The sequence below is a fragment of the Suncus etruscus genome, chromosome 3 (assembly GCF_024139225.1).
Source record: "Suncus etruscus isolate mSunEtr1 chromosome 3, mSunEtr1.pri.cur, whole genome shotgun sequence".
Taxonomy (NCBI): domain Eukaryota; kingdom Metazoa; phylum Chordata; class Mammalia; order Eulipotyphla; family Soricidae; genus Suncus; species Suncus etruscus.
Window position 1 is genome coordinate 34,462,176 of NC_064850.1, and position 27,151 is coordinate 34,489,326.

Below are 27,151 nucleotides of genomic sequence, written 5' to 3' on the forward strand. Positions count from 1 at the left end.
TTTCAATTCCAGAGAAACAGCTTTTCACTCTTTTGTCACTCTTTTGTCTTGAAAGGTAGTCTATAACTTATGTCTCAGCAGTTTAAAAAATATTTCCTGAATCACGTTTTAGGAGGATTATATAATTAAAAACTGAAGTCACATTATTTTGACAAGTAATAATCTGCAGTGATGAATGGCTGGAAGCTGAGTTCTATTTGCCAGTTGGATATTTTCCATGAGAAGAGAATATTCTAATTTGCTGCTGCTGCTGCTGCTGCAATGGTTGCATAGTTTTGACAAAATATATTTCAAAGAGACTATAGGATTTAAATAATCTCAGAAAAAAATCTTTTACAGTATTCCACAAGCAAAAATGAAATGAATGGCATTAACTTTTCCTCCAAAGCTTTTTGAGACTAGTAGTTTAAACATAAAACTGTGTGCAGGAGTCTCCTAGATAATAAATAATCTTTTACTAGTGTTGATAAAAATGTTGAGATCATTTACCAGAAACAGAGCAAAGGACTGACCCTATCAAAAGAATAAATTCTTCTGCACCTCTGCTATTTTCTTATCCTGGCAATCAAGTAGAAGAAAGACAAATCAGCTTCTTCTCAGAATATTTTGTGGACTTGAGACAATGAAATCATAAAATATCTGAGGTTCATATTATTTGGTGGCAGAGGATAATTATTTTTTGAAGCCACACTTGGTAGTGCTCAGGGATTACTTTTTTTTTTTTTTTTTTTTTTTTTTTTTTTTGTTTTTTGGTTTTTTGGGCCACACCCGGTGTTGCTCAGGGGTTACTCCTGGCTGTCTGCTCAGAAATAGCTCCTGGCAGGCACGGGGGACCATATGGGACACCGGGATTCGAACCAACCACCTTTGGTCCTGGATCGGCTGCTTGCAAGGCAAATGCTGCTATGCTATCTCTCCGGGCCCAGGGATTACTTTTGAGTCAGGGTTCTGGGGACATTCCTCAGAGTTCTTGAGGGACATTGGTACTGGGGATCAAAGATAGGTCTCCTAAAAATAATGCCTGCATTTGAGCCCTTTCCCCAAACCTGATATGCTATTATTATCCCCTTTTGAGGACGAGGAAACTGAGGCATCAAAGAGGTGACAGAGTTAGTATATGGCAAAATAAAGACCCTCTATCTGTCCCAAGATGTGCAAACTTGTGAAACTTGTAGCTATATTAGGTTATGTGATAAGGAGGAACTGAGGTTGAAGGTGGTACCTCAAGGTTGTCCTTAAGATAGGGACCCTCCATCTCCCAACTCTAAAACAATGGCCAGTCCTTAAAAGTAGAAGAGGAAGACAGAAGAGCAGTCGACCTAGGAATATACCCTAGGAGCCCAAGAGCACAATTCAGGAAGGGTCTCTGCACTCCTATGTTTACTGCAGTGCTATTGCAATAGCCAGAATCTGAAAACAATACAGGAACAGATGAGTGGATAAGAAACTGTGGTATGGGCCCAGAGAGATAGCATAGCGGCGTTTGCCTTGCAAGCAGCCGATCCAGGACCAAAGGTGGTTGGTTTGAGTCCCGGTGTCCCATATGGTCCCCCGTGCCTGCCAGGAGCTATTTCTGAGCAAACAGCCAGGAGTAACTCCTGAGCACCGCTGGGTGTGGCCCCCCCCCCCAAAAAAAAAGAAACTGTGGTACACAGGAAAATTAAAGTCATGAAATTTGCTTATACATGGCTGGATATGGAGAGTATTATGCTGAGTGAAATGAGTCAGAGAGAGAAATAGACATAGAATGATCACACTCATTTTTGGAATATCAAAACAGATATTATGGTAGGAAACTTGCCACAAATAGTAGAAGAATGTAGTTAGGGCGGAGAAAGGACCACTATGACAATGATAATTGGAAAAAAATTTTCTGGACAAGAACTAGGAGCTAAAAAAAAAAAAAAAAAAAGAACTAGGAGCTGAAAGGAGTTGAAATGATATGCATGATACCCCTTGGCAACAATATTGCAAACTATAGTGTCTAAAAGGGGAATAAATAAGGAGAGAGAGAGAGAGAGAGAGAGAGAGAGAGAGAGAGAGAGAGAGAGAGAGGGAGGGAGAGAGAGGGAGGGAGGGAGGGAGAGAAAGAGAGGGAGGGAGAGAGAGGAAGGGAGGGAGGGAGGGAGGAAGAGCATAAAAATGTCTGCCACAGGGAAATTGGGGACATTGGAGGTGACAAATAAGCACTGGTGAAAGGTGTTGGACATCGTATGACTAAAAACTCAATCATGAACAATTTCGTAACTGTGGGGGAAAATACTAACTATATTATGAATAACCTGGTTAATCACGGTGTTTAAAAAGTTTTTAAATTTAAGAAAAAAGGGAAAAGGAAAGAAGAGGAGTCAGGAAGACAGCAATAGGCTGAAACGGAGCTGAGGAGAAAAAGGAAGGAAGGTGCTCCTAAATCTTAGTCTGCAGAGGTCTCGGGGACCTGCAAATGTCAAGTTCTCCCCTTGAAGGGAGATGGGGGCACAGCCAGACCATGTTGAGCTTCTAACCCAGAGAGCCAGGCTATGGCAGGTGTGCATGGCTTTTGTTTTGTGTTTTTATTTGTTTGTTTGTCAGTTCTCGGGGCTTACTCCTGGCTCTGTGCTCAGGGATCATTCCTGGTGAGGCTCAGGAGATACCCCCCACTCAGCCTCCCGACTCTGTGAAGAACAGGGGCACAATGCCCGGAGCCCTAGCACTCATCCTCCACCAAGACTGCACAAGTCTGCACCAAGACTGCAAGTCGTGCATGCCCCATTTCCCTGAAGAGTTGGAGCCAGGGTCTGAGCAAGGAGCAATCCACCTGCTGATTTGTCTCCAAGCGAGATTCAGGAGCCTCGTGGGCTGACAGTGTCGCAGTGGGACTCCTGAGCTGTGTGTGCTGCGCCCCCTACCGGGAGAACCTATATTACATTGCTCCCAAGGATGGACCCCAAGGGGAGCAGCTTTCACATGAAAACAATAGGAGGAGTGCTCCCCCAAAATGCTTCCGGGCCTCAAGTCCACAGTCTTCGTTTCTGTCTTTGTCTCTACCCCGCTCTCTCTTCTCTATGCATTCTCTCTTCTTCTTTCTTCTCTATTTCTAGGGATCGAACTCAAGTCCCCACATATGTGATGTGCTCCACCACTGAGCCACATTTCTAGTCCCAATAATTTTAAATAAATTTGAAATCCAAGTCTGTCTATATTCAGTTAGCAAGATACCCTATGTGGTGCTGGAAACTGAAGGTAAGACAATCTTGCCTTCTTTGGACTTTATTTCTGTCCCCAGGGCAAATGCCTTGACCTCTGTACTATCTCTCTGGCCCAAGAAGAGGAATTTTAGACAACATTTGGCATCATCATGAATCACAATTATAAAACAAATATTCCAGACTGGGAAGGTAATGCAGGGCCTATAGTACATGGTCCAAGCATTATGTCATGTGATAAGGCTCCCAGAGAATTACTGGGTGTATCTCTGGAGACCCCAAGTATCACTGAGTGGGGGTCTTAAGGCCCTGATACCACTGGAGCACCATAAAACTCCATCACAGAATGTAACAAGATGCTGCCTCCCTTCCTGCACCACTTGGGGAGGGGTTCCTCATAAATAACTTAAGGGATTTTTTGAATAAATACTCTCAGATAACCAATTTGATTCTAGAGATCAACTAATTCCTTAAATATTGATTTAAGGAAACAGGGGTGGAGGGAGGACAGCACTGGGGATGGGAGTGCCCCTCATTCATTGTCACTATAAATAAACTATAAATTCGTTGAACCATAAATAATTGTGTGGAAAAAAAAAACTGTAGTAGAATGCCTGTCTCGAATACAGGCAGGGGATGGGAAGAGGGGAGGGGGGAATGTTACACTGGTGAAGGGGGGTGTTCTGTTTGTGACTGTAACCCAACTATGATCATGTTACTTAAATAAAAAATACATTTAAAAAATATTGATTCGAAAGTAAATTACCTTCACGGTTTCAAGTGCTCCAAATTTTGAAGACATAAGTCAAGTTCTTCCCAGGTATGACTTTTGCTTGTTTGTTAGAAATGATATGTATTTATGTACAAAAAGAAGAGACACAATTCAGTAGATTTGCTTCATGTCTCGCTAGAAAAATACCAATTCAGGCCCACACCCAAATGTGATTCTATATTTAATCTGTGCACCCTTTTGAATCATCGTCTAAATAGTTTGTATTTTCCTTGGGGGGGGGGCAACACCCAAGGCTGTTCGGGGTGGGGGGAGAATACACGTCCCTCTGTGCTTAAGAGATCACTCGCGGTGATGCAAGGTCCTGAATCCATCTTCTGCCCAAGAGACCAATACTTAAAAAAATATTTTAAAAAACTCTGAACCATCTCTCCTGCCACAAGCCTTGGTTTTGACAGTCTCGGGCACTGTCTGGTTGGGAAATACTTAATAACCTCGAGAAAAGCTTTCTTGTAAGTCAAACAGCGTGGATGCCATCGCTTATTAAATTGCCTTCTTCCTATACATTCCGGCCCTAGCTTGGGGCGCGCGGAGCGTTCGTTCCGCGCGAGATTTGGCTCCTACGGGCTCCCGTAGAGTTCCGGGCGACTTCCGCCCCGACGGGCCCCGTCACGGCCGCACTTCCGGCGGCGGCAGCTGGAGCCGAAGCAAGATGGTGAGCGAGCGGGCGGGCGGGTGACTCAGGGTTTCTGTGGCCGGGTGGTCGCGGAGGGGCGGCGGGAGGCGAGAGGGCGGCACGGCCAGGCCGAGGCGCTGGGCTCCTGCCTCGGGGACTGAGGCGCGGGCTGGGGCTGGGGCTGGGCCCGGGCGGACGGACGGACAGACGGACGGACCGAACGAACGACCCGGCCTGCGGGAGGGCTTTGCTCTCGGGCCCTCCTGAAGTCGCACCGAGGGAAGGGTGGGGTGGCGGCGGCGGGGTGGGGGGCGCGATGTGTGTGCGGGCCTGTGTGTGTGCGCGCCCCAAGTGGCACAGCAGAGGAGGTGTGTGGGGTGTCCCAAGTGGCACAGCAGAGGAGTATGTGTTTGTGTGTATGGCCCTTGCTTGGACCAAAGAGTGTGTGTGTGTGTGTGTGTGTGTGTGTGTCTGTCTGTCTGTCTGTCTCTGTCTGTCTGTCTGTCCATCCATCCCAAGGTGGCACAGCAGAGGAGGGGTGTGGGGTGCCCCAAGTGGCACAGCAGAGGAGTGTGTGTTTGTGTGTATGGCCCTTGTTTGAGCCAAAGTGTGTGTGTGTGTGTGTGTGTGTGTGTGTGTGTGTGTGTGTGTCTGTCTGTCCATCCATCCATCCCAAGGTGGCACAGCAGAGAGGGGGTGTGGGGGTGCCCCAAGGTGGCACAGCAGAGGAGGGGCTGTGAGGGTGTGTGTGTGTGTGTGTGTGTGTGTGTGTGTGTGTGTGTATGTGTGTATGGCCCTTGCTTGGGCCAAAGTGTGTGTGTGTGTGTGTGTGTGTATCTATCTATCCGTCTATCTGTCTGTCCATCCGTTCCAAGGTGGCACAGCAGAGGAGGGGGTGTGGGGGTGTGCCCCAAGTGGCACAGCAGAGAAGTGTGTGTTTTGTGTATGGCCCTTGCTTGGGCCAACGTGTGTGTCTGTCTGTCCATCTGTCCCAAGGTGGCACGGCAGAGGAGGGGGTGTTTGTGTGCACATAATGTATGTATATATGTGCACTCGCATGCACCACTGCCCCGAATGCCCTCCTATGGAACTGAAATGAGGGCTGTGGGACCCCCTGTCGCCTGGTATGCCCTGGACCTTCTGCCTGGCAGAGGTTTGCCTGAATTGGAAACCCAAAGGAGAGGGCACATTGCAGGACTTGGGGTGACTCGTGGTCGTGGTTGTAGAAACAGGTGTCCCTACACTTGGCCAGCAGTTTCTCATTTCCCTGTTGGCCCCTGCAGGTAACTGTGACCCTGATGCGGATCACCCACCTTTTAGTAGTGGGAGTAATGGGAGTCACAGCAGGTGGCCATACTTGCTTGAGTTCTGGCCCGGTTGCCCCGGCAGCCAGAGAAGAGGCCTGGGAGGGACCCCCCCCCCCCCAAATCCACACAGTTGGTCTCAATATGCTCATGCACCGAAATGATTTACCTCCCCAACTTGTTATTTGAGACCGAGAGGTACTTAGAGTATCCCCTTCCCCCTAAATATTAGGCACCCATTCAGGCAAGCCTCTTCTCTTAAGGCCTGGCTTGCTCATAATGGAAGAGGTAGACAAAAAGCCTGGGAAGGTTTAAGACAGACGGTTTGGTGAGAGCCTGGGTTGCTCACTGCAGCGTTTTAGACAATTATGCAGTGGAGCCATGGATGGTTCTCCGAGAGAAGAAGGAAATTCTTCTGCTGTCATCTTCTGGATTAGGGAACAGAGAAACTGGGGCTGGGGTCATGGGTTGAAAGACTGGGCTCCAAGTAAAGATCCTGGGACCTAAACCAAGACAAACAGGCATCAGGTGTTTCTCTGAGGGGCCTTTAAAGGGATCATGGGCCTTGCTTGTAATGGGGAGGAAGCACCCAGTTAGAATGGCTGGGCAGATTCAAATCAGGGCTGCCCATTATGTCTGGACACTTTATTCCCTATCCAAGAACAATATTCTGTTGTTGCCAGTTTCAGTGAGTTAAAACGCTGAGTGGCTCATGTGTGTGTCTGTCCTTGGGAGCAGGGAAGAGGAATTAGTTAGCTTCTTCGTTCTGAGCTGGACCCCTCGACTCTGCAAGATTCTGGACCTCCCCAGGGCTGCAGAGCCTCTCTGTGGTAGAACATTCCATCTGTGTTCTCATGTCAGTTCCTTACCTGGAGGGGGTGGGAGGTTGTGTGTAGTATTTAATGAGATTATCCAGGACCCTGTTAGGAGGGTGTGGGCTCATAATAAGCTCTTCCCAATATTAGCAGCTACTCCAGGCATTCAATTTCCTTCGAGATAGTAAGCAATTTTCACAGGCCCATAACTTGGGGAGCCTGTTTCAGTGTGACATTATGTTCCCCAAAGTTTCTCAAAGCTCTTCAAAAGAAATCATAAAGAAACTTGCTATGCTTACCTGGCAGGGGAGATACCATGATCACGAAGGTGGATTCCCCAGGGCGAGGCTCACCCATTGTACTCCGGGTGTGCTGACCCCTGCGATTTCCCCAAATGTGGGAAACTTGACTGCATAATTTGTGGTAGTGGGGGACTGCGTTCTCGCTCTCCCCTGGGGGGGGGGGGGAAGAAACTTGCTAATGGGCAAATGTATTTGACCTCTATTCTTCAAGTAACATGATCTTTCATTTTTGGATCATAATCTGGTGCTGCTCAGGACTTACTCCTTGTTCTGTGCCCTGGCATCACCTCCAGTTGTGTCTGGGTGACCCTATGCAGTGCTGGGGATTGAACTAGGTTGGCAAGCACCTTACCTGCTGTGTGAAGCAGAGGCTGCTGCTTCAGCTTTACTATCTCTCAGGTCCTGAAAGCATGACGTTCTAAATTTGACGTGTCTGTGGAAAGTATTGGAAGTAACTAAGAGGACCCGGTCTACTCTGGTATCTGTTCCTTATGTTGAAAAACTCCCTCATTTCTGAGGCATTGTGCTAAGCAGTATCCTATAGATAACAAGTCTATTTCAGACTCAGATTCCCTTTAAGATGTTAATAATGCTTTTAAAAAATAAATGGCATTAGCAGTTTAAGATTCACAATCTAATGATGGGATAACTATGTACAGTACTGCAGAATGATCACACTAAGCCAAATATATAAATATATCAGTTATCACACATAGTTTAATTATTTCTCTTTTGGAAAAGGTGATGAGCATCATCACTAAGCAGTGCTCAAGGGTTGCTCCTGGTGGGCTCAGGTGAACATATGGGATGCTGAGGACTGAACCCAGGTTATCCACATGCTAGACAAGTGCCCGACCTGATCCCCTTTCTCACCCTGATTTCTTTTCTTCTGATGAGAAATTTGAAGATCTGTTGGTAACTTTCAAATATGCAATACAGTACTGGTGACTGTAGTCATCAGGCTATACTAGATTTATCTTATCCCCAGAAGTTTGTTCCTTTCCACTAATTCCACTGTTTGCCACCTCTCCTGGCAACTTCCAATCTGTTCTCTTTATCTGTGAGCTGTTTAGAGGCTTGTTTTGAAAAGTCCACAGATAAGTGAATGATACAGTATTTGGTTTTTTTCTGCCCCTCCATGTTGCTGTAAGCGCCAGGATTTTCTACTTTTTGTTTTGTTTTGGAGCCACACTCCCTGGCGCTCAGGGGTTACTCCTGGTTCTGTGCTCAGAAATTATTCCTAGGAGGCTCAGAGGACCGTGAGGGATACCAGGGATCGAACCTGGATTGTCCACATGCAAGGCAGACACCCTACCCGCTGTGCTATTGGTCGGGCTCCCAGGATTTCCTGCTTTTTAATGACGTGGTCTCAGTGTGTTCGTGTGTATTAATGTTGTGGCACATTTCCTTATCCGGCTCGCCACTGGTGGACATGTTTCTGTATCTGCTGCTGTGAAGAATGTCACAGTGAGCAAGCACATAACTATTAATTAATTGGTCTCTTGTTTTCACATAAACAAAGTGGAATTTTAGGGGCCAGAGAGATAGCATGGAGGTAAGACATTTGCCTTGCATGCAGAAGGTAGGTGGTTTGAATCCTGGCATCCCATATGGTCCTCTGAGCCAGCCAGGAGCGATTTCTGAGCATAATGCCAGGAGTAACCCCTGAGCACTGCCTGGTGTGACCCAAAACCCCCCCAAAAAAAACCCCGAAGTGGAATTTTAGTTTTTTGAGGCCCTTCCCTACTGCTTTTCCTGGTGTTTGTTTGCATCCTTTTGTGTTGCCATCTGTACTACATAACAGTTGTGTTATCTCCATATCCAACATCCACTTGTTTCTTATATTTTGGACTACAGGTATCAAAGTGAGATGGTAGTCATTGTGGTTATACTTTGCATAAATTCTTTTATTATTTTAATTTTGTGTGTGTGTGTGTGATTTTTTGTTTTTGGTTTTTTTGGGTTTTGGGCCACACCCGGCAGTGCTCAGGAGTTACTCCTGGCTCTATGCTCAGAAATCGCTCCTGGCAGACTCAGGGGACCGTATTTGATGCCGGGATTCGAACCACCTACCTTCTGCATGCAAGGCAAACGCCTTACCTCCATGCTATCTCTCCAGCCAACATCTTTTTTTTTTAATTTTTAAATTTTATATTTGGGGCCACACCCAGTGATGCTCAGAGATTACTCGTGGCTCAGCACTCAGATTATTCCTGGCAGGCATGGGAAACCTTATAGGATGCCAGGGATTGAATTCGGCTCAGCCACGTGCAAGGCAAACGCCCTACCCGCTGTACTGTCACTCCAGCCCCAATAAATTCTTAAATCCTTCAGGCAGTTCACCTCCTTGGGTTGTGGAGAAACGGCTACCAAAGAGGGCTAAAATGATAATACAGGAGCTAAAAGATGTTTTCCTTGGGTTTGAGCCCCAGCACCTCATATGATCCCCTCAGTACCACCAGGAGTGATCCCTAAGGATAGAGTCAGAACTGAGCCTGAAGCATCTCTAGTTGTGACCCAGACAACAACATCAACATCACCCCCATAAATAAATAAAAATGACCAGAAGGTGATGAGAAGTATATAAGTTGCTGCTGAAAGAAATTTCTGAATCTCAATAAGGAAAATTGTAAACAACAGTGAAATATGTGAAATGCTTTAGCTTTATTTTAAAAAACGTTTTAATACCATGATTTACCAAGTTGTTCATAACACAGTTGCTTCAGGCATAAACTGTTAAACACCAATCCCACCACCAGTGATCTTCTCTTCACTAGTGTCCCCCAATTTCCCACCCACCACCCACCAGAGTTTGCCCTCGGGTAGGCACAGATATATTGTTTATTAAACAATTTTTTATTAAAGTTATTTATTATTTTTTATTAAAGTTCTGATAACTCAGAACTTTGATCAAACAGGTCAATTTGAAATCTTGGTTCCATCTCTCCATGGTGTTCCTAAAGTCTGCGTCTGAGGATTTCTTGGGCTGTGGTTGGAGCTGGTTGAGCCTCTGTGTTTCTGTTTAGGTTCACTGAGCTTGGTAGATTTCCGTGGAACTTGCCTGTCAGGTTTCCTGTGATACTGTGGGGCTAACACTGCCATGAAATTCTGAGTGTTGTGAACCTGTATGTGGCTACGCAATCCAGGATCTATGTTGATCTATTGATCTGGAGCAAATTGGGTCGCTTGGCAGTTCGATAAGGTAAAGTCCTGGAGCTGGGCCGTTTCTATGGGATGGTATCAGGTGGCTGTGGTCTGCTGTGGCTTCAGGCAGAAAGAGGAATCTGCCTGTACCCATTTTGAGAAGACCCCAGAGATATCAGCCCAGTCCAGGCCCACCAGAGATGGGGCAGCCATCCTTTTCCCTTGGTAGAGGAGCTGAGCTGTTTTTCTGCTGGGAAGGTAGCAGGAGTGAGCAGAGGCTGCTGCTTTAGCTTTTTTGCCCTAATTCCATCAAATCTATTATTGGTGGTCTTAGTGAAATAGTTTTATGTCAGAGAACATCAGGCTTTACCTCCCTCATGGAGAGAGGATAGGGTGGGGGCCAAGGCATGGTGGTCCTACTGATAGTGCTGTGGGGGTCAGGGCCAACCACTGACAACTGTGTCACTTGGCCTGGCCTGCCATTGCTGGGGCAGGGGCCATGTAGGGGCCAGGAATCAGACTCAGGGCCTCATACATGTCAGGCATGTGCTCTCTCCCTCCCTAGAGCTGTCTCCCTGCCCCCTGCAAGGTGCCTTTTGATTTTGAGTTCAAAAAATGAGGAGGGATGTTGGTGTCTTAAAAACACAGAGAGTGAGTGATGCTTCTGAATTGATCTCTCCTATTTCTTCTTCAGGGTCAAAGTCAAAGCGGTGGACATGGCCCTGGAGGTGGCAAGAAGGATGACAAGGTAAGTATGCCCAATATATAAAAAAAGGACTGAAGGAGGAGTGATCTCAAGGGCTGAGCATGAGCGGGCCTTAGATGCCTTCACAGCATTCTGTGGCCCTGAGCACCACTAGGAATGACCCCTGAGCAGAGCTGAGAGTAACCCCTCAACACTGCCAGGTTGGCACCTCACCCGAAATAAATTTTATTTATAGGGGCCAGAGATAGGAGATAGGGGCCTGAGCGATGGTGCAAGCAGTAGGGCGTCTACCTTGCCCACGCTAGCCTAGAATGGACCGCAGTTTGATTCTCTGGAGTCTCATATGGTCCTTCAAGTCAGGAGCAGTTTCCAAGCACGTAGCCATGAGTACCTGTGAGCATCACCAGGTGTAGCCCAAAAAGCAAAATAAAATAAAAATAATAAAGGGGCCAGAGAGATAGTAGTGATAGCAGGAAGGGTGCTATGTACCGACCTGGATTTGATCTCTTGGAATAATCTATCATTATATAGTTTTTAAAAGTCACACTACAAAGTAATGCTTTAGTAATATAAGCCCTAATTTTTTAAAAAAGAAAATAAAGTTTTGCATCTTGAAAGAGAAATTATTTCAGTCGAAAATAGTTGGTTGTTTTACAGAAATAAGTTTGCTTTATAATAGGATTTTCATTTCATTGATATTTTTCCCTCTCCTGTTCTAAAACTCCTAGGACAAGAAAAAGAAATATGAGCCTCCAGTACCAACACGAGTGGGGAAAAAGAAGAAGAAAACAAAGGGACCAGATGCTGCCAGCAAACTGCCACTAGGTAACCCTCTTCCTCTGCCACTTTAGTTTCCTGATGCAGAGACAGGAGATAAGGAATATGTGAAACTCCTTTCTAGCCCTTCTCCCTGAATTGTGAGCCTCTCTCCTCTAGGTTAATTTGTAGGTTTTTTGTTTGGTTGGTTGGTTTTGGTTTTTGGGCTACACCCATTTGACACTCAGGGGTTACTCCTGACTATGCGCTCAGAAATCAGCCCTGGCTTGGGGGAACCATATGGGACGCATGCTAGCACTTGCAAGGCAGACACCTTACCTCTATTGCCACCTTCCCGGCCCCCAAATTTGTAGGCTTTAATTGTGGACAGTATATATAATATCTCACTTTAAGAAAGTCTATTAATTGCTTCTTTTGGGGGTGGTTGTTTTTTTTGTTTGTTTGTTTGTTTGTTTTTGGGTTTTGGGCCACACCCGATGACGCTCAGGGGTTACTCATGGCTATGCGTTCAGAAGTCGCTCCTGGCTTGGGGGGCCATAAGGGATGCCGGGGGATCGAACCGGGGTCCATCCAAGGATAGCGCAGGCAAGGCAGGCACCTTACCTCTAGCGCCACCACCCGGCCCCTATTAATTGCTTTTAAATAGAATATTAGAAGTTGGAGAGATAGTACAAAGATTGCTTTGCACAAGACTGACCCAAGTTCAATTCCCAGCATCCCATATGGTGTCTGAGTCTGCCAGGAGTGATCTCTGAGTGCAGAGCCAAGAGTAAGTCCCAAGGCCCACCAGGAATGGTTCCAAGACCAAACTAAACAAAGTTCAGTGTTAGATTTGAAAACTCCTTCAGCTTGAATAACTTAGCATTTATATCATGAGCACATGGGATATTCTTGTATCAGAATTTACATCAGGCCATTTCTAAATGTCAAGTTCTGGCCTCCACCCTCCCATTTCCATCACTGTCACTGCCCTGCCTTAGGTTCTTGGACTTTTCTGCTTATGGGCCTTTGCTCACAGGGCTCTCTCCAAGTTCATCATGCTTGTGCTCAGACACCTTTCTTATTCCCATCTAACCAAGGTCCTGTTAGCTTAGTTGAAAATGTTGCTTGGTTAAGAATGGACTCAGGCAGGGGATGCTGGAGCAGTAGTACAGCAGGGAGGGCTCTTGCTTTGCACATGGCTAACCCAGATCAGAGCCTTAGCATTAGGTCCCCCAAGTCCCGTCAGGAGTAATTCCCAATTGCAGAACCGGGAAGGAGTAACCCCTGAGCATTACTGGGTATGACTCAAAAACCCAAAAGAAAGGGCCCGGAGAGATAGCACAGTGGCGTTTGCCTTACAAGCAGCCGATCCAAGACCAAAGGTGGTTGGTTCGAATCCCGGTGTCCCATATGGTCCCCTGTGCCTGCCAGGAGCTATTTCTGAACAGACAGCCAGGAGTAACCCCTGAGCACCGCCGGGTGTGACCCAAAAACTAAAAAAACAAAAACAAAAACAGAAAAAAACCAAAAGAAAAAAAAATTGACTTGGGCAGTTAAGTTCTATTTATCAGGGCTGGAGAGGTGGCACAAGTGGTAGGGCATTTGCCTTGCACACGCTGACGTAGGATGGACCTCGGTTCTATCCCCTATATCCCATATGCTCCCTCAAGCCAGGAGTGATTTCTGAGCACAGAGCAGAAGTCCCATTTACTGACTATTGAATAGATCAAATTGTGGAATGCCAGGGATCTAATCCATCAGCAGGACAAGCACCCTTCCCTCAGTACTGTCACTTTGGCCATCATCTTCATTTTGACAAGTTTATAACTTATCCCTGTCCCTTTTGTAGTTAGCTGCTGCTTTATGTAGGGACACCAAAATAAGAGTTCTATCTGTTCATTAAAGTAAGCCTATTTTTGAGTCTTGACTTTTTTTCTTTCCTATTTGTGAATTAACCAAAACTTCAGCAATGGACTTTGTGTTTTCCTCACAGTGACACCTCATACTCAGTGCCGGTTAAAATTACTGAAGTTAGAGAGAATCAAAGACTACCTTCTCATGGAGGAAGAGTTCATTAGAAATCAGGAACAGATGAAACCTTTAGAAGAAAAACAAGAGGTAAACCGAGATATTACTGTAGTTTTCCCTTTCACACATTGAATCCTGCTAACTGAAACTCAGTGAACGGTGGAACCTACTAGTCAAGCCTCTTCAGTTTACCAGACATGCTTCTTTTACAAAGCATCATTTGTTGCACTGGGGTTATAACTTGGAACATTCCAAGCCTGACACATTCCCAGCTCTGGGTCTGATCCCAGCACAGCATGGTCCCTAGGATACCACCAGGTGCAACCAACCAGAACACCAGCTGTCAGGACCGTGTAGCCAAGAAGGCTTCAAGGCCTCCAGGCACCTCTTGGTGTGAGCCTGTTAAAAAAAAAAGTCTCATTAAGTTTTGTTTGTTTGTTTGTTTTACCCCCCTCCCCCATATCATTAAGTTTTAAGTCCCATCAGGTGGTAGAGCCATCTCCTTTGGTCTGATCTGTGGTTTTTGCTTGGTGTGGCCTTCTATAGGAAGAGAGATCAAAGGTGGATGACCTGCGAGGGACCCCGATGTCCGTGGGAACCTTGGAGGAAATCATCGATGACAACCACGCCATCGTATCTACGTCTGTGGGGTCAGAACACTATGTCAGCATTCTCTCCTTTGTGGACAAGGACCTACTGGAGCCAGGTTGCTCCGTGCTGCTGAACCACAAGGTCAGTGCACGGTCCCCCCCCTCAGACATGTCCTCATGCCTGGTGCCACCAAGACAGGCACCCCAACCCTGGTGGGGGTAGAGAGCCCTAAGAATCAGTGAGAGCACCCTGTCTCCTGTAGGTGCATGCTGTGATCGGGGTGCTGATGGACGACACTGACCCCTTAGTCACTGTGATGAAGGTGGAGAAGGCACCCCAGGAGACCTATGCTGATATTGGGGGCTTGGACAACCAGATCCAGGAAATAAAGGTTAGTCTAAGCCAACACTGGGTTTCTTCCTGCTTCTCGTTTGTTAGTGGGCTTGTTTCAGCTCCCATGGCAGTTCTGTTGAGGTCAGAGCAACTGTCTCAGTGTTTGCCTGATTTGTTGCTTGTATTGGGGAATGCTGGTAGGCAATAGGAATTGGAAATGGAGTCATTACAGTGGCCTTAGCTCAGCTACACACAGTACTTAATAACTCCCTGTGTGGGACCTACGGCGCTACCGTAGGACGGACTGCGGTTCGATCCCCCGGCGTCCCATATGGTCCCCCCAAGCCAGGAGCAATTTCTGAGCACATAGCCAGGAGTAACCCCTGAGTATCAAACGGGTGTGGCCCCCCCCAAAAAAATAATAACTCCCTGTGTGATGGATGTCGATAACCAGCTGGGTCATCTGGAAAGCTCTCGGGCCATGTGGGGTGCCTGAGGGCCCACTGCTCATGGTCGCTGTGGCCTGCTCTCTGCTGGGTCTTATCTCAGCAGGAATCTTTTCAGAATTGTCCCAGGTCTCTGCTGGTGATGCACCAAGCCAGGACACAACCATCATGTACCATGCGCATGGTACAGTGATCCAGAACTTTCCCCAGCCCATCTTTAGTGGAACTGAAGTGCATTTGCTTGTGCTGTTGCTTGTTCATCAAGGCTGACGTGTCCAGGGTGCTTAGAGAACAGGGGTGCTACAACCTTTTCATGTTGTCGCCCTGCCACTGGGGGACAAGCCTCTGCCCTGGAAATGGCCACTTTCCTTTTCACTTTTAGCTGAAACTGAGATACCCTCAGAGCAACAGAGAGTGGAGTTGATGATCTTCCATTTTTTAACCAGAGCCTGTTTTCTGTAGGAATCTGTGGAGCTTCCTCTCACTCACCCTGAGTACTATGAAGAGATGGGTATCAAGCCCCCTAAGGGAGTGATCCTCTATGGTCCCCCTGGCACAGGTATGGATGGTTTGTATTGGACAAATTAAGCACGTAGCTCATGGCTAGTTGTACTAACTGCTGGGTGAGGGGCCACAGTTCCTCAGCAGGTGAGATACGGAGCTATGAGACCCTGTTGTGCTCACACCCTCAGCAGTTCCCACCTGAGACCTGGGCTCAGGTCCCTCAAGCTTCCATATAGCCTCACGCAGAGTCTCATTGGAGTTGAATTTGGTTCTCTAATCCTGATCTAGATGGATCTCTTTAAAACTACGTAATTTTGAACAACCAATAAAAATTATTTTTTATACGTTATAGTGAAGTAGTATCAAGCAAATTATGTCCATAGATTTGAAAACAGTTCCTCTCACTATGAAAAACAATGTCCAAATGCTGCTTGACTGTAAAGTTCTGGGGCTGGGGTGCTGCTCAGCTGTAGAATTCCTCCTTTCTATGTGTGAGGTGCTGGTGTACTCCAGGACCACGGAGGTAAAGTGAAAACACACCAGAACATGATGGGCATTTTTCATTACAGGGATCTGCCCTATCTTAAAGTGTAAGGACAGAGTTTTAAGTGTAAACCCTTTTTCTCTGTCTTTCTCTTTTCTAAAATAGGTAAGACCTTATTAGCCAAAGCAGTTGCAAATCAGACCTCGGCCACTTTCCTTCGGGTGGTCGGCTCGGAGCTCATCCAGAAGTACCTTGGGGATGGGCCCAAGCTCGTGCGGGAGCTGTTTCGAGTGGCTGAAGAGCACGCGCCGTCCATTGTGTTCATTGATGAAATTGATGCCATTGGGACTAAAAGGTAAACATGCTCTGACCTGCCTCAGGTTGTTACAAGGTTTAACCGGATCGCTGCTCTCCCCACTCGTACCACTGGGCACATTCCAATTGAACTGGCTATGTGTGGAAGCTTTAGGTTGTGCTCTGCTGAGCACCAGAGTAACTGCCCTGAGCCTGTGGCTGCAAATAGATTGGTCAGATCCCAGTCCTTGGGCACCTCCTCTGAGCCAAGCACCAAACACACTTGTGAGCAAGGCAGTCTGGCTCAGACATCAAGCACCAAATGTGGGGACCCAAGAAGTGAGTTTCAGATAAGGAAAGTGGTAATTTGTGCTGCGAGACAAATCCTGTGGTGTGTACCTGGCCCACAAGGGTCTATGATGCTGGTGTGTCCCTAAAACTGGAGGGAATAACAGTCAGGTGAGGGTGAGTGGGGTCTAGGGAGAGATTGCGACAGAGCACATGTCTAGCATGTGAGGCTGAGTTCTCTTCCCAATACCTCGAGGTCTCCCCACGCATGGCCAGGGCCAGCCTGGTGGATACTGAGCACCACAATGCTGGGGTGGAGCACCGGGTGTTAGGCCTCACCTAACTGGAGGTGGCCCATACCCCAAGCTCCCTCTGGGGGGTGGCTCAGTTGAAGGGTCACAGCCACACTTTAGTAAATTGTCTTCACCCCTATTTCTCCTATTCTCTTCCGAAGATATGACTCCAATTCTGGAGGTGAAAGAGAAATTCAGAGAACCATGTTGGAACTCTTGAACCAGCTGGATGGATTTGACTCAAGAGGGGATGTGAAAGTTATCATGGCTACAAACCGAATAGAAACTTTGGATCCAGCACTTATCAGGCCAGGTAAGACTTTATTTTGCCATGGAGAATGATGCATCCTTTGATGGGATCCTAAAATAATACATTTTATATTATAAAAGTAAATAATATATAAAAACTTAGAATGATTTACAAAGGTCTGTGTCCCTGAGATTACAGTTTAAGATATCGTGGGGTCCTTTGAATTTCAGCCAGATGTCATGATCTTTTCCTTCCCAATAAGGATTCCCTTTAACCTCAACAACTATATTTCCTAGATAAACTTGCATGGGACCAGGGATGTGGTAGAGCATATGCCATGTACAATGTGTGAGGCCTTGGGCTTGGTCTCACTCAGGACTGAGTGCACCCACAGAGAATTAAAAAATACTTTTGGAAAAAAAAAATACTTATGGAGCTTAGTGGGCTAAGCATGCTTTGCACTGGATTTGATCTTGGGCACCACATGGTTCCTGAGCACTGAGCCAGGAGTAGTAACCGCTCAGTAGCACCAGAGATAGCCTGGCCTAAAACTTATACACAAAAAGTATGAGCGACCAGAATGATAGTACAGCATGTAGGGCATTTGCCTTGCACACAGCTGACCCAGGTTTGATTCACAGCACCCCGTGTTGTTCCTAGAGACTGTCTGAGAACAACCAGACATGGTCTAACCCTCCCTCCCCCAAATATAATAGATTTAAAAAATGAGTGTGATAGTTCAGGCTCAACTTGGTAGAAAATGATGGGCCTGAGCAGTGGCGCAAGTGGTAGGGTGTTTGCCCTGCATTCAGCTAACCTAGGACAAACTGTGGTTTAATCCCCCAGCGTCCCATATGGTCCCATTAGCCAGGGGCAATTTCTGAGTGCATAGCCAGGAGTAACCCCTAAGCGTCACAGGATGTGACCCAAAAACAAAACAAAAAAAAAAAAACAAAAAATAAACTTTGGTAGAAAATGTTAACTAATTTGTTTTCTAAACTAAAATTTTTATGCCCTTTGCTATTTGGGAACTTTTCGTTTATTTCTGGCATTTCCAAAGCAAATAAGTCCTATTTATTTGGGATGAATTGAAATGTAGAAATTTAGAAACCGTGGGGCCAGAGAGATAGCACAGTGGTGTTTGCCTTGCAAGCAGCCGATCCAGGACCTAAGGTGGTTGGTTTGAATCCCGGGGTCCATATGGTCCCCTGTGCCTGCCAGGAGCTATTTCTGAGCAGATAGCCAGGAGTAACCCCTGAGCGCCCCCGGGTATGGCCCAAAAACAAAAAAAGGAAAGAAATTTAGAAACCGAACCCAGCATTTTGGGCATAAGTGATCACTGAACTGCCAGGACCATGTGCTCTACGTGCAGAAAGCATAGGGTCAGGCCCTGGCACTCCAAAGTCTCCTGACCAAGAATAGCCCCATAGCAGATCCCAGGGTGTGGCTGCACCAAAAATTTAATAAAGGAAAACACTTCATGTTTAAGGTTTTCACAGCCTCGCCATTAGATGCTTATATGCAGGAGGGGCTGAAGCTTGTGGGACCACCTAGTGGGGACTGACCCTCTCATGCCCACAGGCCGCATTGACCGGAAGATCGAGTTCCCCCTGCCTGATGAGAAGACCAAGAAGCGCATCTTCCAGATCCACACGAGCAGGATGACACTAGCCGATGATGTCACCCTGGATGACTTGATCATGGCTAAAGATGACCTCTCTGGGGCCGACATCAAGGTGAGGGTTGTGCTGGGCACCAGGGTGGCTGGGCCTCACCTTTGGGGGTCCTGTTGTAGGAGGTTCACTTTTCCATGAATTTTTTAAGAGACACCATAGACTAGCAGCAGGCCTGGGTGAGTGAGGAGTCTTGGTCCCAGATCAGGAGACTTAAGAGTCAACTAGACAACCCACCTTAGTGGTGTGGGGCAGGGGATCGCCATTTCTACTCCTGGCTGGTTCACACATTTGTGTATCCCTATGCCTCTTGCCAGGCAGCCAGAATTTAGAGCAAGTGTGGCCTGAACACAATAAGTGTAAGCCCATGTGTTGTTTGCCTGTGGGCCTGAGTCAGACCCAGGAGGGGTGGCTGGGGCAGGACTAGCTCAGACACCTGCCCCGGGATGCAGAAGCACTCTCTGTGCTGCTGATCCTTTGATGGCTTTGACCAAATAGAAACACCGGTGCTGGAATAAACCATGTTTTTATTTATGTTGCCCGAGTTATTTTAATTTGGCAAGAAAATAAATACTGGAACATGTTCTCAGATGAAGTTCAGTGACACAAACTTGTGCTCTGTGTGGCCTCAGATTTCATCTGTTACTTTTACTCCCTGTAATGAAATGGAACTGCAAATTCAATGACCTATGAAGTGACCCAGGCCCACAGCTGTTTAGACCTTATGTTCTCTGTCCTCCATCTACCATATTCTTCACAGTTGGAATGCAAGAACGTTGAATATGGCCAGAGACAGAGGACAGTGGGGAGGGCGCTTTCGTGCCTTGACCTAGTTCAGTTCCCAGCACCACATCTAGCTCAACAAGAGTATCCTTGAGCCAGGAGTAAGCCCCTTATCACAGACAGATATGACCCAAAAACAAAAAAAAAGGCAAAAAAGTTAAAGAATTAATTAATTAATCTTTTCCCCAGATGGCTTCAGCAGTCTGTGTATAGTTGGTTGTCTAAGATTATCTCAAAATAGTTCTCTGAATTGCTTAGAATAAAAACTTAAAAAGTATCTCACTCTCTGAACATACTGTTCTTTCTTCCAGGCAATCTGTACAGAAGCTGGTCTGATGGCCCTGAGGGAGCGGAGAATGAAAGTAACAAATGAAGATTTCAAAAAGTCAAAAGAAAATGTTCTTTATAAAAAGCAAGAAGGCACCCCTGAGGGGCTGTATCTCTAATTGACCCAGAATGGCCTTCCAGTAGGCGGGCTGACAGGCTGGCTTCAAGGGTGGGGGTGGGTGGAGGTGGGCATGATTGGGAAGGCTGCCCAGAGGGACCCATAGTCCACTTTATCTTTAGGAGCAAAACCGCCTGCGCACCATCTGAGCATGACTGCCAAAGCCTATGTCCCACTCACCCATGGGGCACGCGCAGTACGATTGCAATAAAGTGTCTTTCTCAAACTGGTCATGGATTTATACACACGTTTGCACGTGCACACCAAAATTCTTGAAGAGGCACTATTCCCATCTAGGGCAGGGAAGTGTAGTTGCTGCCAAGAGACAGTTCATGGGGTCATCCTCAAGGTCAGGATGCAGAATCCAGACCCTTCGAAGGCCCCCTTCCTGTTTCTTCCACTACCTTTTCCTTCCTTAGAAACATGGGACAGACACAGGTGCACATACATGGCTGAATGGCCACTTCCTTGGTGACCTGAGATGCTACCCTGGAAATGCTAGAACTATGTGCCCTTCCTTTTTGGCCAGTGGTCCAGGTTTCCAGCCAAAAGTCTGTTTCCTAACAGTGGCTTTTCTGGACAAGGTGCCTGTGAGACTTGTCTCCAGCAGTTCCCAAGATGCTGGTCTTGTTGTAGAGCTCAGACCCAGAGTGCACAGGCTCAGTAGTGCTGAACTTGAATTTGGTCCTCATGCAATACTTGGGCCACACCTGGTGGCGCTCAAGTTACTCCTGGCAGGCACAGAGAACATAGGGGATGCTGGGGACCGAACCTGGGCTGGTCGAATGCAAGGCAAATATCCTACTTGCTGTGCTATCGGCTCTGGCCCCATGACTTGTTTTTAATCTGCTAAGTCATACAAGGCCCTGGACTGTGACAGGACAGATATGCAGGCATGGCCATGAATGAGGCTGTAAACATCTGAATGGTCCTGGGATGGTCCCCTCGTGAAGTACTAGGGCAGGAAGGCCAGTGAGGTTTCTACCAAATTTTAGATGAGAACCCCGAACCCTCCCCCCACCCCCGTTCCCCACATATGAAAACCAGGACAAATGAGTAAGTGCCAGCCCCAAGGAGGGAGAGCTAATCTGTAAAAAGCTTGTGTATCCAGTGGCTGTAGACCTGAATGGTGATGGCAAGACCTGGAGGCTGTGACAGGATGTCAGCCAAAGGGTCCTAGGCATGGGGCATGTGTGGCTGGACAGGGGAGAAAAGATACGAACTCATCAGGCGCAAACAGTTTGGTATCATATGGCATTACATATATAATATGTAAAACAGAATTTGTGTCATTTATACATTCACAAAATGTGTAAAAGGCAAGAGACTTGCCACCCGGACACATGTGACCAAGAGTAGCTGGGGCAACAGGCAGAGGCCTCCAGGACCCCATCTGCCCATCTCTCTGTCTTGTCTCATCTGCAGCTGCACTGCACTCCAGCCTGCTACCTAGTCCTCAAGCAGGAGATCCAGTTCCTCCAGTGGCAGGCGCACCCGGAGCTCCTTCTCGGTCATCAGGTCTAGGATTTCCTGTATCTCATCCGGGAAGTACTCCACTGCGTCCATGTACAGTGCCTGGTAGAGAAAGCCAGGCCCATCAGCAACCACTCCCTGCCCGAGCCTGCCTGCCACCCGTCAAGCATAAAGCCCATGCAGGGTCTGGCACGGCAAGGCCTTGGGAGGTGCCAGGGTTGCTGGGAAAGGCAGCCCTACAGTCCAGGCTCTGGCTCCATGGGGCACAGAGTCACAAGGAAAAAATGCCGCTGATGGGCCCGGAGAGATAGCACAGCGGCATTTGCCTTGCAAGCAGCTGATCCAGGACCAAAGGTGGTTGGTTCGAATCCCGGTGTCCCATATGGTCCCCCGTGCCTACCAGGAGCTATTTCTGAGCAGACAGCCAGGAGTAACCCCTGAGCACCGCCGGGTGTGACCCAAAACCCCCCCCAAAAAAAAAATGCCGCTGATACGGGCAGAGCAGGCCAGGACAGAGGGTCTGTGGGAATCTAAAGATCCCACCTAGAGGCAGGAGCTATGGCACAAGCGGTAGAGCATCTGCCGTGCACACACTAACCTAGGACGAACCATGGTTAGATCCCGCAACGTCCCATATGGTCCCCCAAGTCAGAAGCGATTTCTGAGCACATAGCCAGGAGAAGCCCCTGAGTGTCACCAGGTATGGCCAAAAAAACCAAACCCCCCCCCAAATAAAAACAAAAACAAAAAAAAGGTCCCACCTAGAATTTCAGCACTTACCTTCGCCCATGGGCAGTTCTGAAGTGCCTTGTAGAACACACCTTTGCTCCTTTCCTTATTTCCTAAGGAAACCTGCAGCAGGAATAAGCATGGAAAGCACAAGTGAAAAACAGCACACAGGCCACTCAAAAGCCATCAGAGCGGCCAGTCAGTTTGCAAATGATGCCCAGCAGAGCTCAGCAAACCTAGGATCACCAGTGTCACACCCAGCAGTGGTGGCCAGTGAAGCCACAGAGCTGAATGGTTTGGGGGCCGGCTGCTGGTTTTCTCCTCCCCTCTTCCTGATGCCTTAGAAGACAGCAACAAACCAGCAAAGCTGCAGGTCACCTGGCAGAAATCATGACCCCCATAACACACACACACACACACACACACAAACACACACACACCACACCACACCACACCACCCCAGTCTCAGTTCTCCAAGCACACAAGGCCATTCCCTCAACAGGCATGAGTACAACTCTGGGCTGTTGCTGGCTTTGGGGATACCCAGCTCGTGCCAGCCCAGGCTCCTTCATCCCCTGCAGCCTCTGCAGGCAGCTTGGTGTCTGGGGCCGCCTGCCTTTCCTACCTCTGGGAAAGCGTCCTCCAAGAGCATGGCTTTGCAAAGACTTTCCTTCCTTGAAAGGGAAGAAAGAAAACTGGACACAAACTGTCTGGACCCCAGACGAGTGTCATATGAGGTTAAGAAGCCTGACTGCAGAGCTCGCAGAAATTCCTCTCCAGCAGCATACAAGCCTGCACTGTGTCTGGATGCCAGACTACGGTGCCACGTCCATGTCTCCCCTCTCAGGACAAAGTCTGGGACTGGGAAAGTCCACGAGCATGAGTGGCTCTCACCCTGACTCCAGAAAAATCCCCGAAGTCTGGCAGGCACCCAGGGACATCCGGCAAGAAGGTGACAAAATGGGAGAAACTAGAGGGCTTGACTAGCATTACAGGCCTCCGAGGACAGGAGACACAGGGCAGTGACGACTCCTGTGAAGGCCACGGTGAGAGGTGGAGGTGACTCTCCCCACCGGCTTGGAAATGCCCTTGCTGGGGAAGGGCCGCATAGACCCCATCCTTACCAGGAACTTCAGATACATCCTCCACAGCAGGGGACACTGCTCGCCATCCTCGCTCTGTACAGCGCTCTCGAAAAGGCCCCTGATGCGGTGCGTCAGGCCGCTCTCTGGGAGTGTGGCGTGGACCTCTCTGCCATCCACCCTGCAAGGCACACACGCTGCACTTCAGGGAATGAGGGACACCAGGGGGTCAGGTAGGGCTGTGTTGGGAGGGGGGTCATGGGGCCAAGGGAGAAGAGGGTGGGTCAAGCTGTGGTCTCTGATGAGCCCTACCCACCAGCACTCCTGCTCTGCTCGGAAAGAAAACCTGCCCTGCTCTACCTTGCCCTGCCCTCCCCTCTCCAGCAGGAGGCAGACTCCCCTGGAAGAGGAAAAATGAGTCCGGGGATGCCAGAATAGATTCCTGAGAGATCAAATTGCTCTTGGCATGTCAGCTCCCTTGGGGCGGGCTGGGAGAACCCTGCTAGTGGCTCTGGTGTCCAAAGAGGCCCATCCTGGCCTCCTGTGAATTTCTACCCAATAAAAATGCCCCCAAGATTAAGCAGAGAGCCAGAGAATGGACTGGAGTGGGGTGCCAGATCTACCAGCCACTGCAGGGACACCTCCAGATGTGGTGTGGCACTGTAGGGCTGGCACTGGCCCGTAGCACTCCTGGGAAGCTGCGAGGTCCATGCTCCCGTGTGGTCCTCACAGGAGGGGCCACAAAGGGTGCAGGCCATGGCCAGGTCGCCCAGCCCATCAGTGAGAAGAGCCTGTCCTCAGCCTCTCAGACGCCCACCCCAGGATCCATGGTCCTCACACTCGGGATTGCGAGCAGCAGCACATACAGTGACTCGGCCATAGGGCTGACTCCTCCCGACCTGGGCAGCCCCTGATCATCCCTGAGCCTGACAGGGTGGGGCACAGGGCAGGTGCCAGCTTCCCCTTCCTCCCCAAGGTCTGGAAGGAAACGGGCAGTAAGTACCTCTGCACGGTTTCCACCAGCCTCTTCCTCATCTTCTCAGCTTCAATCGCGAACAGCCAGGGCTCCAAGGACTTGGTGGATCTGGCAACGGCATCGAAGAATCTCCTGGTCTTGTTGGCACTGTGGGACTTATTCTGAACCTGGACGTAGGCCCGCCAAAGGGCCTGGTTGTCCGGGAAGAGTTTCAGGGCCTCGGAGAGCGCCTGGCGCAGGGGGCCCAGTGGGTACGTGCTGACCTTCATGTGGAACCGCAGCAGGTTCGTGTGCATCAGTGCCAGCACCTCCAGCACAGGGCTCGGGTGTGAGGAACTGCACCTGTCCTTTAGGCCTGCACCAGCAGGGGACCCCGCACCCCTCAGCTGGGCTGCTACCTGGTCGTGGAGCCTCACGGCCGCCTCAATGCCCACAGTCAGGTACTGGAAGAGCATGAAGCATTTGGCCACACTGGCCAGGCGGTCCAGGGCATGGGGAGTGGACGCAGGGGCACCAGCCTCCCCAAGGCAGGCCTGCAGTGCGTGCTCATAGGCCTTTCGTGCCTTCAGCACGGGCACAGCAGACACCGGGCTGGGGGAGGGCGTACTGGGCCCTGTCTCGGTGAGTCTGGTGAGGATCTGGACCGCACGGGCTGTGGCTGCCCCATGTGAGTCGGGCTCCGGCGCCAGCCCCAGCTCCAGCTCCAGCTCAGCGTACAGCAGACCGAGTTCGCAGAGGCCGCCGTCCTGTAGGGCCCGGCCACCGGCCGCCGTGCCCAGGGCCACCTCAAACACCTTGCGGGCATCATCTGTGTTGCCCAGCAGCCACTCTAGGTGCGCGTAGAGACGCCATAGGCAGAAATTGCTGCCGTTTTCTGGCTCCTTGAGGAGACTCTTGGCTACTTTCTTGCAGTTCTTCCCGCGAGACTTCAGCCTCTTCTTGTTCTTTGTGTGCAGGCACCAGAGGACCTAGAGAGCAGGGGAGAGTCTGAATGAATTCAGAGCTGGCCCTGCCTGCAGGATATCCCATGAGCTTCAGAGAGGCACTGCCAGAAGCTCCATCAGGCAAACATGCTGGGGTTCACTGAGCCCCGCCAAGTGTCCCTAAAGATTGCTCTGGTGCTCACAGGGACCCACCCTAGGCTGAGCCTCCCTGGCATTGTTCTCTACAGCAAGAGGCCAGGTTTCCACATACTGTTGGTTAACGCAGCCCCACGAATGCGGCCTGGGTTCAGGAAGCCCCAGAGCTGGGCTAGTAAGAGCTTAAGAGTGAGGTGGCTGGCTTGGGGGATACGGGCAAAGCCCAGCTGCTAAGAAACTGGGCAGCGGCATCAGCCTCCTTCCTCTGGAGGCCCCCAAAGCCTCCAAACCTGCATCATCAGAAGAAAGTGCTTGACTGCAGCCCTGATTAGATACCCTGATCACACATGGATGGGGCCCCTCAATGCAAGTGCCCTTGGGGGAGGGGTCCTCTGCAAGAAGCAACAATCTGCTCTCCCCAAATATTCCCCCACATCACCTCACAGGCCGAAGCGCCTAGAGGGAAGCAGGTGGTTACCTTGGCAACCTCAAAGCGCAGCCAGGAAAGGCAGAGTTGTGCCCGCTCTGGGCCGGCAAACAGTGGCAGCAGAAGGTGCAAGAGGTTACGGATGAAATCTTCACCCTCACGACTGTGGCCCCGGGTCCCCCGCCGGCTGCCCAACGGGTCCATGCGGCCCACATAGCCGACACCTGAGAAGGGCGGGTATGGCGCCGAGAGCGGCTGCTCATCGGAGAAGCCGCCGTCAAAGAGGCCGCCATCATCCAGAGCCAGGTAGAAACAGGCGGCAGGTGGGCGGGCGGTACAAGGCAGGCCCAGGAACTGCAGGAAGGCGGCGACCAGCTGGAAGCGCAGCTCGGGCTGGGTCAGGCGGATCAGAGACTGACCAATGTCATCAAACAATACCTGCAGTGGAGAACAGGCTGGTAAGGCTGGTGGCGTGTTCTGGCCACCAGGCAGAGCAGAGACACCTCTGGACAGCCCCATATGCGGCACACAGAGGTGCTGCCTAGGCAGACATGATCCCATACAGACACCTCGGGCAGGGTTGCACAGTTTCTGCCAGACACAGGAAGAATCTCCATGGGGCCACTGGCATCTCCCAACCTGGTCAGCAGCTGAAGTCCAGAGCTCTCAGCTTTGCCCACCAAGACTCAGATCCCAGACTCAGGCCCCGCAGTGCCCATTCAGAGGCGCGTAGTTTAGCTCTGGTCTTGGACGATGTTAAGTCAAAGATGGAAGGTAACTCCTATTGTGTGCTTTCTCAGCACAAAATTGCTGCAGAAAATAGGGCATGGAGAGATAGCACAGCGGCGTTTGCCTTGCAAGCAGCCGATCCAGGACCAAAGGTGGTTGGTTCGAATCCCAGTGTCCCATATGGTCCCCCATGCCTGCCAGGAGCTATTTCTGAGCAGACAGCCAGGAGTAACCCCTGAGCACCGCCGGGTGTGGCCCAAAAACCAAAAAAAAAAAAAAAAAAAAAAAGAAAAGAAAAGAAAAGAAAAGAAAAGAAAAAACATGCTCCAGGAGAAATGGCAGGTAAGGTGGGAGCATTAGGAGCAGTGGGCGGTATTCAGAGCAATGAACTGGTTAGGTCAGAGCCTAACCAGGGCACACAGAGGTTGCAACCCGTTCTTCGCAGCCCTGCATCTCCTGCCACTGCTGATCAGCAGCTCCTGGAGGCCTCAACCGGGAGGAAAGACACATCTGAGTAAAACTGGGATTTGACTGAATTAATCAAACTGAATAAACCTGGGCTTCAATTCGGACAAATCCGTCCGAGAGCTTCTCTCCCCAGGCTCTGATGGCCTGAGAGGAGA

At 49.2% G+C, this 27,151-nt stretch overlaps 2 protein-coding genes and 1 non-coding gene across 3 annotated transcripts in view; 2 read left to right on the plus strand and 1 right to left on the minus strand.

Moving 5' to 3' along the window:
- Positions 1-4,589: 4,589 nt before the first annotated feature.
- Positions 4,590-20,264, plus strand: PSMC1 (proteasome 26S subunit, ATPase 1). The gene is made up of 11 exons (XM_049769846.1): positions 4,590-4,630; positions 10,851-10,904; positions 11,591-11,687; positions 13,615-13,739; positions 14,196-14,381; positions 14,503-14,631; positions 15,482-15,578; positions 16,173-16,362; positions 17,044-17,195; positions 18,714-18,868; positions 19,900-20,264. The coding sequence occupies exons 1-11, from the start codon at positions 4,628-4,630 to the stop codon at positions 20,032-20,034; spliced, it is 1,323 nt and encodes a 440-aa protein (XP_049625803.1). The 5' UTR covers positions 4,590-4,627; the 3' UTR covers positions 20,035-20,264.
- LOC126005758 (U1 spliceosomal RNA) lies at positions 7,002-7,165 on the plus strand. Its single transcript, XR_007494794.1, has one exon. It is a non-coding gene; the product is annotated as a U1 spliceosomal RNA (small nuclear RNA).
- A 1,153-nt stretch (positions 20,265-21,417) lies between the features above and the next one.
- NRDE2 (NRDE-2, necessary for RNA interference, domain containing) overlaps positions 21,418-27,151 on the minus strand; it is a 35,457-nt gene continuing 29,723 nt past the window's right edge. The window contains exons 10-14 of the mRNA XM_049769918.1: positions 25,851-26,237; positions 24,321-25,261; positions 23,360-23,498; positions 22,287-22,358; positions 21,418-21,608 (exon numbers count right to left, since the gene is read on the minus strand). Of these exons, the coding sequence (XP_049625875.1) occupies positions 21,483-21,608; positions 22,287-22,358; positions 23,360-23,498; positions 24,321-25,261; positions 25,851-26,237 (1,665 nt within the window). The 3' untranslated portion in view covers positions 21,418-21,482. The remainder of the gene's footprint in view (positions 21,609-22,286; positions 22,359-23,359; positions 23,499-24,320; positions 25,262-25,850; positions 26,238-27,151) is intronic.

What these genes read in the sequence shown, in the direction of transcription:
- PSMC1 (XM_049769846.1), top strand. An exon ending in TCCAGCACTTATCAGGCCAG is followed by an intron (nt 17,196 to 18,713) that starts GTAAGACTTTAT and finishes TCATGCCCACAG; the next exon opens with GCCGCATTGACCGGAAGATC. An exon ending in TCTCTGGGGCCGACATCAAG is followed by an intron (nt 18,869 to 19,899) that starts GTGAGGGTTGTG and finishes TCTTTCTTCCAG; the next exon opens with GCAATCTGTACAGAAGCTGG.